Here is a 14,093-nt window from a genome sequence, read left to right as displayed (position 1 = left end):
CAGTGATTGGTTGTTAGGAGAAAGACAGTTCAGAAATGAAACAAAATGTTTTCTTTAACAAGGATTTCTAGCCTGACGACAGGAAATATTCATGAGCATGTGAATCCATGCCAGACCCCATGCTGGAGAAGTTGGAATCCTCGCCATGTTTTAGCAAGTTACTTGGTTTTTTAAAAAGAGCAATGCACCAAGGAACCAGGTTTTAAGACAAAGAAACAATAAGAAAACAAAACAAAGCTAACTACTTAGAAAACAGGTGACAGGATATCTGCAGGTCTCATGCAGCCTGCAGCTCTCTTCCATAGGACTGCTGTGAGAACGCCATGATGTGCACTCTGCTTCCCTTTATACCTTTCCTTGTGCTAACGCCGGAGAGTCCTTGCACCGAGGGTTCAGCAGAGAAAGCACTATGGCTGCAGTCTTGCAACGGGGAGCCTAGCTGTACGCCCCTGTCATAATATGCCGGGAAGGGCCACGGGCCCATAACAGTAGACGCCAGTAAAATAGATGAGCTGAGCAAGGAAAGTAAAGCAAAAAGGTTTACTTAACTTGAAAATTCAGGACAGGTTTAAAACAAAAGAAACAATTTGGGGGTTTCGTTGGGACTGATTTTCTGTTCTCTGGCCTGGGGGAAAGGCCAACCTATATTGTGACAGGGACAACTCTGGGAGCTGTAGCCAAACCAGTTCAAGGTAACAGTGACGAGTGAACTGGGCCAAGTCTCCAGAGGTGGTGAGCTTGTAAAGGGTCCACAATGAGCACACAAAATCTGGGTCACAAATTTCACTTCGACAAAATTTATAAAAATACAGTTATTTATGGCCAAACAGTATGAAAAATTACTAACAGGTAGAAGTATCACACAACACTAAAAATCGGATACAAATATACAGTCACTAGAGTAGGGCATAATACAGACCAACCCCTGTAAAGGAAAGTACAGATTAGATTATGCACTACAGGTCCACAAAGAATTAGCCCTAGCTTCAAAAGTCCTTCCCCAAATTGTCTGGGTGCTTATGCCAAACAGTTCAGGAAAAGTTCTGACAGTTTGTAACGCTGGAAAAAATGAGGGTAGAGTACCTGGGATCCACTGAACAATTCCAAGGGTTAGAGGACAGGTTATACTAGTTAACTAACGTGACCCCAACTTTTGGAAGGCTTGCACAAGCAAGCAATGGCAAAACGAAAGTGTTATAAATGTTTGCTTTTCCGTCTGTCAGCCTCAGCCCTTGATTTGCAGGGGTTGCAGGTTCGAGCAGATCTCTGGTCGGTTTCTTTAGCTGACACAAGGACTCTCGGTGAAGAATGCAGCAAATCACGATGCAGGACCCCTCTCAGGACTGGACTCGACTCAGGTGAGCTGTTTCGGACATTGGTCACCGCAGCACGCGACGCAAAGGGACTCACTTGTCGCAGTCAGACTTTTCCCTCCTATCTCAGGTCACCATGATGCTAGAACTCTGAACTTTCACTGAGGTAAGTCTTGTAGGACAAGCTGAGGATCCCCCAAGTTCCAGGCCTCAATGCGGAACAGTGACGTCAGCAGCACGGTAGCCCCAACTCAGAGCTCATCAGCCACAGGGCAGTCCCGGAGCACTTCCGAAGACTTTTCGCAGGGTACCAAGCAGACGTCAGGAATGGATGTTTCCTCCAAACCAAGGGTTGCAGCACTACTGGAGATCAGACAGCAGCAGAAGGTGGTTGTCAGGCCTCCTTCAGACAGGTCAACCGGTCTCCTCACAGGTCCCACAGCCGGAGAGACGTCTTGGCTCCTTCAGTTTTCTGCAGGTCCCACAGCTGGAGAGACGTCTTGGCTCCTTCAGGTTTCTGCAGGATCTCGCTAGAGAGGGGGCAGGGGTCCTCTTCTAATCCCAGAAGCCAGGTAAGAGCAGAAACTCCCAATAGCAGAAGTAGCCTCCACAAACCCCAAGCAGTGATCCAATCAGGACCACTGGCGGGAACACTCATGCATATCACTCAGACACAATGAAACCAGTTTGTGGATTCGGACCAGCCAGTCAAAGGATACATCCTGCAAGCAAACGCACACAGCCTTCCAGTAGCACGCCAAAAGCCTCTGCTTTCCCAGGCCCTGAAAGTCCATATAATGATTTTCCTGGCCTCACAGCCAGGAAGAAGGCTAAAAGACAAGATGGCCAAAGGACAAGTGAAAAACATTGTTGCATGACCATGTCTGGTCACTAGCCACAGTTAGTAGCCAAACGCGGTAAGGATAAAACGAAAAGCACTCAAAAATGGTACAAAGTCACTGCTGCCACCAGCTTATCCATTTAGCACACCTAGAGTTACCAAAAATCCCTCAAGTGTTAGTCTAGGGCAAAAATAAAAGTGTACCCCATTCTACTGCATTGTAAGATGCCTGGTACAATGATAAAAGTTAAAAAAGTGATAAACAAGTTACCAAAGTTATAACAACAGTATCAAGGCTAAGGGAAACAATGTTTACCAGTAGTGACAGCATGAAGGACAGAAGAGTTTCCCCATAAAAGATTAACAAAAGACAATGTAGTGAAGCATAAGTGTAGTGAAGCTTAAGACATGCTGTAGTTTGGAAAGCTCACAAGGACTGGCTTTTTAACCAACTAGGATGACCTTTCTTTCGCCTTGGACTTGAATGTTCTCCTTTGCTTCCCAGTCTCACTCCCCTTTCCCTTGGCCCTTGTTTCTTTTCTTCTCACTTGCCTCTTGTTCAGCCAAGCACTTAGTAACAATTCATTTTTTAGTGTTCGAAATATATGCATTTAAATACATTTCCTAGTGGGCCTGAAAGTCATTAATGGGTCTATGTAAGGGAACAAAACAAATGCAGTCTCCAGGTCTCAAGGACATTACACAAAGTCTGTCTATTTAACAATTCTACTCTCAACACCACAAAAGCCCAGGGGCCAAGCCCACCTTCAAGATCATTAATTTTGCAACAGAACTTACCAGCTCACTAACTGAAAAGTGACTTAACAGGCTCATCGATGACATGCCCTAATGAAATGTATTTACCATGTGTGCTATGTCTTAGCCTAATTGTTAGTTTGCAGAAGCTTTCCTAAACGAAAACCAACTCTGAATGTCTTCAATGAGGACGATTTTCCATGATATTAAAGAATGGAAATCAGAATATGTTCAGTCTACACACTTGCAAAAACGTATTTCCAAAAACAGATTCACCACAACTAAGTGGATGTCCCATTTGTTTTTGTTAAATTGAATGGCAAGTTCTACACATGCCACAAATTTGATTAAGTGTGATGAAATGTTCAATAGCACCTGGAAGACCTGTGCCTTTAAGAAAGCGCCAGCATAAATATTAAGAAAAAACATCCCGTCAACGGGTACCAAAGCAAGAGAAGAACATGAATCAAACAACTAACACAATGTACCTCGGGCTCCTGGATATGGTAGAGCCAACACCTGCTCTCGTGGAGATAGCCCTCTAGCCAAATCGGGTCGCAAATTGACCTGCATCTGTTGCGAGGTTATGTAGTCATTAAGAATGGTCTGCCGTGTGTTCTCCATGGCGCATAGCTGGTACTGGCTTGTGTATGCGTGGGTCGGAGACATCTGTCTTTGGAACAGGAATGCTGCTGTAGCTGCAAGAGTGGAAAAAAAAGCAAATGTTACTCACTGTAGACAATACTGTTCTCCAATTCCATGTCCCTGTTTCACAATACTCGTGAGATGGAGACATCCTCACTAAGGCCAGAGATCCTTCTAACAAAGCATGGATAATTTACAAAAAAGAAAATAACCTCTGTTGCTCGAGCACTTGTTTCTTGCACCACCAAGCACTTCTTTTGCCAGAGTAATAGCTTTTCTACTTCTATGAAGTTTCTTTGCCTGTGTGCACAATGAATGCCTATAAATTGCTGTTAAGATGGATTTCAAAAATAAACCCTGGGGGTGGATTTTGGGAGTCCACCCTATTATGGAGAACAGCAAAGAAACTGAAGTCCAGCCGAACCCAAACAAGGTAAAGTATCAGAGCAGTGTTTGGTAAGAATTTGTAGAGTCCAACTGGTGTGGGACTTTACAAGACCTATCTCTTGGTATTCGGTAACCCACCTTTTAAAACAGGCCTGTACTACACAAGTTGGTAGAGTGACTGTGCAGCCAGGCTTATCTTAAGTGGGGTAATTGATGTGGGGTAATAGACTCTCCTGGAGGGATGTAGGCAGTCTTTTATCCCAGCAATAATAGTGGTCAGCAATTAAAACCTTTAAGGGAACACGCACTGCCAAAGCCAACAGGCTCACAAGGGGGCCTTTAGGGAGCCAGCACAGCCAAAGTAAATGGGCTAGTTCGATGTTCTGATGCTCTCTTAGAAAATGTTTTTAAAATAGTCAGTAGTTCAATAGAAAATCACAGAAGCGCAGGAGGAGCCACCTCAAAGAAGCACAATCTGGAGGGCCAGTTCAAGTGACTTGAGGTCAACTCAAAAGGGTTTAAAATAGTACTACCCAAGCTAGGAAGCACCACAATTGGCAAACGGTAGATGTACCCCAAGCCCCACAGTACCTGTGAACTGAAGAATTTGTTCCAGCTGGATGCCTTACTGTTGCAGTGTAGCAGATCCTTGTTCCTGGACCTTGGTTGTAGTGACGAGAGGGAGGACGTCTGGCAGGCTTCTGCAACAGCCTCGAGAGGGGCTCTGCAGCAATGGATTCTCCTTGATTCAGCTGCCTTTTGTGGTTTTGGCACCTTTTTCTCAGCGCCAAAGAAGAACTAACAGCTCTGGTTTGAAGTTCCTTGATCCCTCTGCCCTGGACTCTGGTAAGGGGACTCAGGAGGAAGATTTCCTCCTCATGGATGTCCACAAAGTTTTGGCAGATTCGCACCTCCAAAGATAATTTAGGAATTTAGTCAAAGTGTTCATTCGCTTTGGTAAGGCAGACTGCTGACTGTCTCTCGAGCCGCCCGCTGCATGGTTTCATTTTACAGCCGTACTATTTTTCTCATTCATTCATTCATTCATTCATTCATTCATTGTTCCTCAGTGCTTGAAGCATTTGTCTGCCATGTTGTGCACATTAAGAAACAACTATTGTGTACATGTGATTCTGCATTGTGTGCCTGACGTAGAGAAAAGTACTCGCGTCTGCCTGCAGTAGTTTCTGAAACTATATTTCCCAGAACTGCTGGGTATTTATATGGAGTCCAGGCACTTCAGCACCGGCACTTCTGTGACGTGCCGGTCTTCGTCGGTCATCGGCACAGCTCGCTGGCTTGCCACACCTTTTTCGCTGTCACTTGTGTTTCTAGTTGATCAAGCGTGTTACTGCATTTCTCACCGCGCTGGTAGGTCAATTTATTATTTGGACCTATTCTACCTCTGTAAGTGCCCTGCATATCATGTGCCTAAAACACGCATCACACTCACAAGGTGCGAGACTTCAGAGCATTGCACCTTTGTTGGTTTTGTCACTCCAATTGCTCAATACATGCTCACTATTCAAACATGGCGTTGAAATCGCAGATTATGTTACCAAACATAATCCCCGATATCTTTGGGATCACTGAGACCTGGCTCAACCCTAATCTACCCACCCAAGCAACGCTCTCCACACCTGATGCCTATACTCTCTATAGAGCAGAATGCACACAGGGCAGAGGAGAAGGAGTTGCGCTAATGTGTAAATTTAGCCTTGATTGTCATGTCATGCCTCAATGTAAAGACTGGAGGGGGGGTCTGTACTTCTGCTCTCTATATGGTAGAGGAGAGGCACAGAGAACCCCAGCCAAGATTCTCTATTACGGTAGCAATGGACGAGCAATCAAGGCCTAGCTTCTCAGGTGGTGATGCAGGCTGGCTCTTAAGTACAGTGTGGTCCCCAAACCCTCACAAAGGAATGTCCACACACTGTACTAGTTAACACACAGTCTTTATATAATTAAGGTTCAAGGTTATATACAAAATCACAATAACTCACTTTCTGCTCAGTAAATCTACAATGACAAATATATACAGTTCTAAGTGGTACCACAATTATCAGATTTCATTAAAGTGCATCAAACTGTACTCTAGTTATATGTCACACAAATCACTTAATAAAGATAACCAACAATAGATATAGGAGGAAAGCAGTTGGTTAGAACAATTGGCAGAATACTGGCCCCTACCACTAGACACAGTTCTTTGTGGAGATTTCCCCCCCCCCCACCTGGGCAACCTGTAAAATAAAGATATATCACAAGCCCAGTCCATATATTGTTCAATAAGTTTTATTTCCTTCTACAATGTTTCTACCACACCAATATATCTGGAATAGCAGAGTTCGACGACGGGTCCTTCTTGAGCGGCTCCCTTTAAAGCAGGAGCCACGGATCATCGAGATCCCTCGAAGAGAGTGAACTCTGCGTTGAGGCAGCAGCTTCAGTCCCAGTGGTGGTCGTCGACGATCGAGCGAAGACGTCCTGCAAGGAAGAGGCGTGCGGGGCACCTCGATGTTGATAGTTCAGGACCGCAAAGAGTTTGTGAAGAAAATGGCCCACCAAGGGCGTCAAGTCGTCCGGTGTCTGTACGGTCTTTGGGTGGCGGGAAACCCACCGGCGGATGCTCCTCAGCACGTCGACGGCCTGGCCTTCTCCAGCGGGATAAGGCGGGGGGCGGTGCGAACAAGCGCATCCGTGAATCAAGTCTTGGGCAAAGGAGCGTTGTGGCTCTGGTCGTCGGTAGCACAGTGTCAAATCGGTCCCAGCTTCTGGGCAACACGGCTTCAACGGGCCTCCAGCGGTTATAGCAAACCTGCGAATCCAGGTCAACGACGGTGGACGGAAAGTCGGTGCTTATCTTCATTCTTCTCGGCGGTCCCAGTCTCCGGTCGGCAGCCTGTCGAGGGTCTGACTTCCAGGGAGCTTCGGCGAAAGTTAGCATTGCTTGATGGTCCCTCGGAGCATGGGAAGAGGGCACCTAACCAGGTCTTCTCTTGGATCAGTTTTGGCGGCTTTCGGCAAAGGGAGACAGCAGTCAACCACCTTCTACAGGCTCGGCTTTGAGATTAAGCGTCCGTTTCAACTTCAGCTTCTGAATGATTTCTAGCAGTCAGAGGCCCCCAGATATACTAGTTGATCTCCCATTCATTCTGCTGGGTCACACTCAGGCAACCAATCCTCAGAAGGGCATTCAGCAGTCAGTCATCCAATCAGGCATACAGTACATTCAGGCCATTCTCCTCCCTCTCAGACACTCGCAACAAGGAATGTGTATTGGGACAAGTACCCAGCCATTCAACACTACACACTGCATTCATACCAGTTTCGGGCAGCGCTGGCTCAGTCATTGTGTCAAACACCAGATACCAGACATCCACAACAAGAAGCGCATATTGATCACACACTCCATTCACCCAGGTCCCACCGACAGGCTGTACCCACAACATACAGTCACTAAGAAGGCTCCAGCCAGTCTGGCCTAGACTTCACAACACCACCATATATGGAACTTCCACCCAACAGCCAGTCAGGGGGAAGGGACAGAGTCAGGGCTTCCCGGGACTTTGGGAAAACAAGGTAACAGGCAATAGAAAGCAAGAGGCCACAGGGGCCATCCTGTTTCCTATCAGGAATCAACTGATTCGAAATGGCAGGGCCTGGCTATCCCAAAATGAAGGATACTCAGAGCACCTGTCAAATTCAGCATGTTGCTGCCACCAGCCCATACTCTGCTCTGTGAGTCACACACAGGTGCACAAAAACATACACTCGGGGCACAGGGTTGTACCCCCACCAATGGGTGCCATAAGGGTATCCCATGGGTCTGTACAACAAACCAAAAACAGGAAGAGCTGCACTGCCAGGAGTCCCACAAGGACTCCTGGCCAGAAAACAATACAGAACACAAATGAAAAAGGACTACAGGACAGGGACAGGGAGGCCCTGTCCATCCAATGCATTTCCAGCATCACACTGATGACAACTAATGGGTGAGAATCCTTGTGGATAAAAATAAGAACTACTCCCCACACCTTATTCAATGTGTTAAACACTTTATCGGCCCTCCAAGGACATGCCTTCTTTTGAAGAACAACTTCTTGACCTCGTTGCACAGATCTCCAAATCTAAAAATCCTTGTTAGGGAGAATTCTCAAAAATGTGCCAATTCCCTTCACCATAGAAACCCCCAGCAAATTTGCTGGATTTTGAGAACTTGATTTTTTTTTACCTGGAGAGAACGCAATCCTTTTTCCCACTCTCTCATGTGTTTTGAGATGTGTTTTCCTCTTGTGTTTTCTTTGGTTATGGAGTTTTAGACAATTCCATAGGCATTATCTTTTCATTTGTGTCACACAGCACCCTCAGTGCAGTGGCATAGGGAAACCTTTACAGGCTTTCCCAAGGTTCAAATACCTTCTCTGGGATGAGACATGCATTATTCACCGTAATAGCATTTCTGATGATTGTATCTGCTTAGATTTGCATGCTGTGCATATGGTACGACATCCAGTGGTAACCGCAGAGTATTGCATCTCGTCTTTCGGGGACCGAAAGGGGACGTCGGCATAGGCATGTCTGTAACACTATCCCTATTGTGGCGTGTAGTGTAACCAAAATCCCTCACGCGCCGAGGTCCCTCCGATTGTATTTTTTCTGCCATGAGGCAGCCCAAGGCTATTGTGAATGAGTACATGAAGAGAGAAAGTAGTAAGACATCTATGTTCCTTCCACCCCGAGTGGGGATGTAGGGAGGGCGCATGTGAATCTAAGCAGATACAACCATCAGAAATGCTATTACGGTGAGTAATGCATGTCTTCTGATGCTTGTTAATCTGCTTAGAATCACATGCTGTGCATAGACTAGCAAGCAGTACCCGGAGTTGGAGGTGGGTTTTGAGAAGGAACAGTAGAGAAAAGATGTCTTAGTACTGCTTGTCCCACCTGAGAATCAGACCTAGAATGAGTGTCTAGGCAATAGTGTTTTGTAAAGGTGTGTACAGAACTACAGGTTGCCGTTTGCAAATGGACTCTAGGGGAACATTTGCAATGAATGGTATGAAAGCCCCAGTGCCCCGATTAGAGTGTGCTCTAGGCTTGAAGGGCAGTTCTCTCTTAGCAAGAGTATAACAGTGTGATGCATTTGACAATCCACCTTGAGATAGCCGATTTAGAGACAGGATCCCCTTCTTGATCAGCTGCCAATGAAACGAAAAATTAGTTTGTTTTCCTCAGTGGTTTAGTTCTTTCCAGGTAGAACATGACTGCCCTGCACACATCTACTGTGCGTCGGCTTCTTTCGGCCATGCTAGTGGGGTTCTGGAAAAAAGTAGGTACTTCAATCGATTGGTTCACATGGAACTTCGTAAATTGCGTAAACAAATTTCCCTGACCATGGTATCCAGACCGTTCCCCCTTGGAGCGGTTCTGGGGGTACCTGGAGGCGTAGTATTGGCATTGGGTGTTCTCCCAAGTAGCGAACAGGTCTATGTCTGGGAAGCCATTCGTATTCTACGGGTAGTGGGAAATCTCTGCTGAGCACGTCCGCTAGAAGATGGAGTTCTCCTGGAACGTGTTTTGACAGTAGGAACCATCTTGTATTTGAGAGCCCACATCCAAATGTTCTGGGACAGCTTGGATAGCCCTGGTGAGTGTGTGCCCCCTTGTTCGTTCAGGTAATACATGGCTTTGGTGCTGTCTGCTAGAACCAGCACTGTCTTCCCTTTTAATTGCGTTTGAAAGGCTTTCAATGCCTTGAACACTGCTAATAGCTCCAGTAGATTTTTATGGTTGGATGCTACCAGTGGGGACTACATTCCATTTGCTGTCTGGGGAAGCAGATGAGCCCCCCACCCCGTGAGGGATGAGTGTCGTGAGAGTGGCTTCCACTGCAGGGTTGGTTTGGTTTCCCCCCTCCAGGTTTTCTCTTGACCACCACTGCAGAGAACTAGGGCTGGCAAGACAACTACCAGATCTTCACATTGTCTGCTGGCCTGACAACTGGCTGTTGAGCCAATTTTGCATGGGACGCATGCGCAGCCGGGTGTGGGGAACCAAGTATATGCATGACGCCATCATCTCTAGCAAACGCATGGCTTTGTGTACTGTCACCTCCCGACTGGCTACATATTGGGGATCTGAAAAAGCATGTTCTGAACCCTCTCGTTGGAGAGGAAGACAATGCCGTCCTTCGTCCGGATAAGAGCCCCCAGAAATAGTTTTACTTGACTGGGTACTAGACTGGATTTTTTCTCGTTGATGGAGAATCCCAGACTGAACAGAAGGTCTACTGTCTTCTGGGTGTTCAAAAAGCATGTGCCGTAAGAGTCCCCTGTTATGAGACAGTCGTCGAGGTAAGGGTAAACCGGGACGGACAGATTGCACAGGTGTGTTACTGCTACTGCCAGGACCTTTGTAAACACCCTTGGCGTCGAGGCAATTCCGAAGGGGAACACTTTGAATTGGTAATGCCTGTCCTCTATCATGAACCTTAGATATTTCCTGTGCGCCGGCAACATTGAAATATGAAAGTATGCATCTTTCATGTCCAATGTTGCCATGTGGTCCCCATGTTTAAACAGTGGGATCACCACCTGTAGCGTTACCATACAAAACATTTGAGGCTTTATAAATTTGTTCGCTGGGCGTAGGTCTAGAAACAAGGCGCATGGGGAGGTCCTTTTTGGGTACAAGGAAGTACACTGAATAAATACCCTGGTTTACCTAAAGAATAGGGATGGCTTCTATGGCTTCCTTTCCTAGAAGAGCTTCCACCTCTTGATTCAAGATCTGCAGATGGTCCGGTGAAAGGCGCCGTGAGCGTGGTGGTCAGAACTGTGGTGGTCGGGCGGATTCCATGCAGTACCTTTGGGCAACCGTCTTTTTAACCCACTGGTCTGAGGTTATCCCCTCCCATGCTGTGAGGAAAGATGTTAAACGCCCCCCCGACCGGGGTGACATGGGAGGGGACCTGGATATGATGGTCATTTCTGACCAGAGGCTGCGGCTCCTCTGGGATTGGGGCCTCTACCTCTGCCACAACGCTGACCCCTTGGTGGGTAGTAGGCAGGACCTCCTGATGTTTGTCCAAAGTTATAGTTTCCCGTGCTGTAGTAGTTCTGATTTGCACTGGACTGCCCTCGAAAGGACAGACGAGAACCGCCTCGCCTTTGGGGGGAAGGTTTTGGAGTTATCTGTTGCAATGACTTAAGAGTCTCATGCTCTTTTTTGGCTGTCTCCAGGGCATCATCGACCTCTTTCCCGAAGAGATTGGTCTCTTCGGTGGGTTTGTTGATAAGCACGGCCTGTGTTTCAGGCTTGAATCCCGAATTACAAAACCAAGCGTGCCGCTTGAGAAAGGGCCCTGGGCCAGAGACCTGCCTGCTGTCTCAGCAGTGCCAGAGTGCTCTTGATATTCTGGTTTACCTGCCTACCTTCGGCCACAATGGTAAAAAGCCTGGACCTGACAGGTTCAGGAACCTCCTAGAGACCTTCCTGTACCAGGTTCCATTGAGCGTCTGCATAACTCGCCTGCAGCGTGGTGTTATCTGCTATGAGTGTGGTGTATGCAGTTGCCGAGGTAACACGCTTACCTAGGGCGTACAACCTCTTGGATTCCTTATCCAGAGGTGCTCCCCGTAGCAAGCGGTACCCCTGCCCGTTTCCGGGTGGTAGTCACTACCAGGGAATCGGGGGTGGCGTGGCCTTTAATATATTGAGGGTCCAAAGGGGCTGGCCGAAATAGCTTTTCCACTCTTGGGTTCACTGCCCTGGTTTGAGCTGGCGCCACCAGGGAGGGGGCCAATCTTCTCTTAACAGAAATGAGAAAGGGAATGGTTGGCTTGAGGGGGGTTTCTCCTTGAGGATGTCCTCCACAAAGTCAGGCTCGGGTACCGCCTCTTGAAATGATCTGCTGCCTTCCTTAAGATAGCATTGAAGACCATTTGGTCGTCCACAGACGAGGCCTGGCGAGCCGGGGTGGACGGAGGAGAATCCAGGCATAGAACATCAGCGTCCTGATCTTGCATGGGGAGCATCCATGGTTCCGTTTCCACTTGGTGGGTTTCCTTCCAGTTGTCCATGGCATCCGTCTGGTCCTCATTGTAGTCCTGAAGGAAGGGTCTTCTTCACTGTAGATGTCCTGATAAGTGTCCATCTGGACGACGTCGTCATGATGGACAGGGACCGAGGGCTGAGAGTCCAAATTTTCTTGGATACGTAGAGCTGATTCAAGAATAGGTTCTCCCCGAGATCTCTTAGGGGAAGGATGTTCAGAAAAAGAAATAATCTTTTCAAGACGATCCATACACCCTTCAAATTTCTCCCTTGTCCACTTAGAGGAACCAGAAGGGCCTACGGGTGGAAAAACATCTTCCGCCCCTTGGCGTCGAAATTTGTCTCCAAGGGTGTTGGAAAGAGGCTCCCGACTGTCCTCGTAGGTTTTGTGAGAATCGGGGCACCATGGCGCATCTTTAGACTTGTCTGCGGCCTGCTCCATGCATTTCGATGTGGTAGATATCCGGCCAACCGCCGAAGTAATTCTCGCAACACTGTCTTCAATCTCTGCCGATTTGACGTGAGTTAACTGGTCCAAAGGTCCATCGGTAGATCCACCATCTACCGTGGCGTTAGAGGACCTAGTGGTAGATTTTTCGCCTGGAGGCCTAGTAGCAGATTTTGGGCCTACCGTGCCTTTAGAGACCACCGGAGCGTCGAATGCTTGCGCTTCGGCGTGTAAACCCAATTTAGGGGTAGCGCCCTTGTTTTTTGGAATGCCTAGCTGCAAGACGCTGCTGAGGATGCGGGAAAGGCTGCTGATCTGCACGATCAGAGGAATCCGCTGAACTTTTCGACGGTCCTGTTGGCTCGAAATTGGTGGTGGGGTTGTGCGTTTAGCATGATGTGGTCTTTGTACGCCCCTGTCACCGGGTGTTGTCCCTGAAGCGAGACTTGCGTCAGGCCTCAAAGGGTCGGGGACGGGCGTGGCGGACCTAGAAGTGTCCGCCTCTAGGTCTATTACATCCGCTACGGATGTTTGGTCATCGGAGGTGCCCCTGTCACTTTCGGCAGGTTTGTCGGTGGGGGAAGAGGGGTCTGCCCGCGACATACCGTACACGGCCCACCGCTTTACACAGCGCTCCTTAAGGGTCTTAGGCCGAAGGAGCTTACAAGCCGCACACCACTTCTCGTCGTGATCTAAGGGGAGACCAGAATTACACCATCTGTGCTCGTCCTTCCACCAACCTAAATCGAGTCCTATCCATAGCGAAAGGTGTAAACAAAGATGACCAGGCCTAGAGGGGGAAAGAGAAAAGACAACGAAAGATATGGCTACCCCGACCCCACGCTCCCTACTGTGTAGGCCAGCAAGAAGGCCCGGCCACGTGAATGCCTCAGCCGCTGGATCTTAGGTGCCGAAATCCACCGCCGTAGAAACTCCCCGCAGTCTTCGTCAAAGTGACTTAAGGGGGGAAATAACCAACAAAGTCGGCCTAAAGATAAACAATGTCTCTTATGTAAGAGCTCTGCTATAGGGCGAAGTTATCTGGGCAGAAAAAAACAATCTGAGGGACCTCAGCGCGTGAGGTTTTTTGGGTAGACTACACATCACAATAGGGATAGTGTTACAGACACGCCTATGCCGATGTCCCCTTTCGGCCCCCAAAAGACAGGATGCAATACTCTGCGGTTACCCCTGGTTGTCGGACCATATGAACAGCATGTGATTCTAAGTAGATTAACAAGCATCAGAAACGACTGTTTCCCAGAGAAAGTGAAGTGGAATTGACTATACTAGTCTTTTAAATTCCTGGACCCAGCACACCCTATCTTACAATAGAGTGCTGGAGGGGTTACCTAGTATCCCATGTGTCTAGATAATTATGTAGCAGTCAAATGCTACCCTTTCCTCTCGAAATGGCTGGTGGTAGTGATTTTACAACGAACGACCATCATTTTTCCCCGACCGTGAACACCGGTAGCGTTAAATCGCGGCAGCCATGTTTTTCAAGATGGCGTCTGAGCCCACCAGGTCCCGGTCTTCTTTTTTCGCCATTTCTTTGTGCAAAGGTCCTAGAGTTTTTCTCTGCGCGCCAAACCTCGTTTGGTTCCTTTGTTCATTCGCCTTTGGCAGGCTTCAGGTGCGAAGA

At 47.8% G+C, this 14,093-nt stretch overlaps 1 protein-coding gene across 7 annotated transcripts in view; it reads right to left on the bottom strand.

Annotated features, from left to right (window-relative positions):
• The window catches only part of NCOR1 (nuclear receptor corepressor 1), a 2,268,409-nt gene that overhangs the window by 742,251 nt on the left and 1,512,065 nt on the right, over window positions 1–14,093 (bottom strand). For all 7 annotated transcript variants that reach the window (XM_069615218.1, XM_069615220.1, XM_069615222.1 and 4 more), the window contains one exon: window positions 3,399–3,608. In XM_069615218.1, coding sequence (XP_069471319.1) covers window positions 3,399–3,608 — 210 coding nt within the window. The remainder of the gene's footprint in view (window positions 1–3,398; window positions 3,609–14,093) is intronic.

The sequence above is a fragment of the Ambystoma mexicanum genome, chromosome 9 (genome assembly GCF_040938575.1).
Source record: "Ambystoma mexicanum isolate Mex_15411 chromosome 9, UKY_AmexF1_1, whole genome shotgun sequence".
NCBI lineage: Eukaryota > Metazoa > Chordata > Amphibia > Caudata > Ambystomatidae > Ambystoma > Ambystoma mexicanum.
Note: the sequence above shows the minus strand (reverse complement) of the source record. Positions and strands in the feature narration are given on the sequence as shown.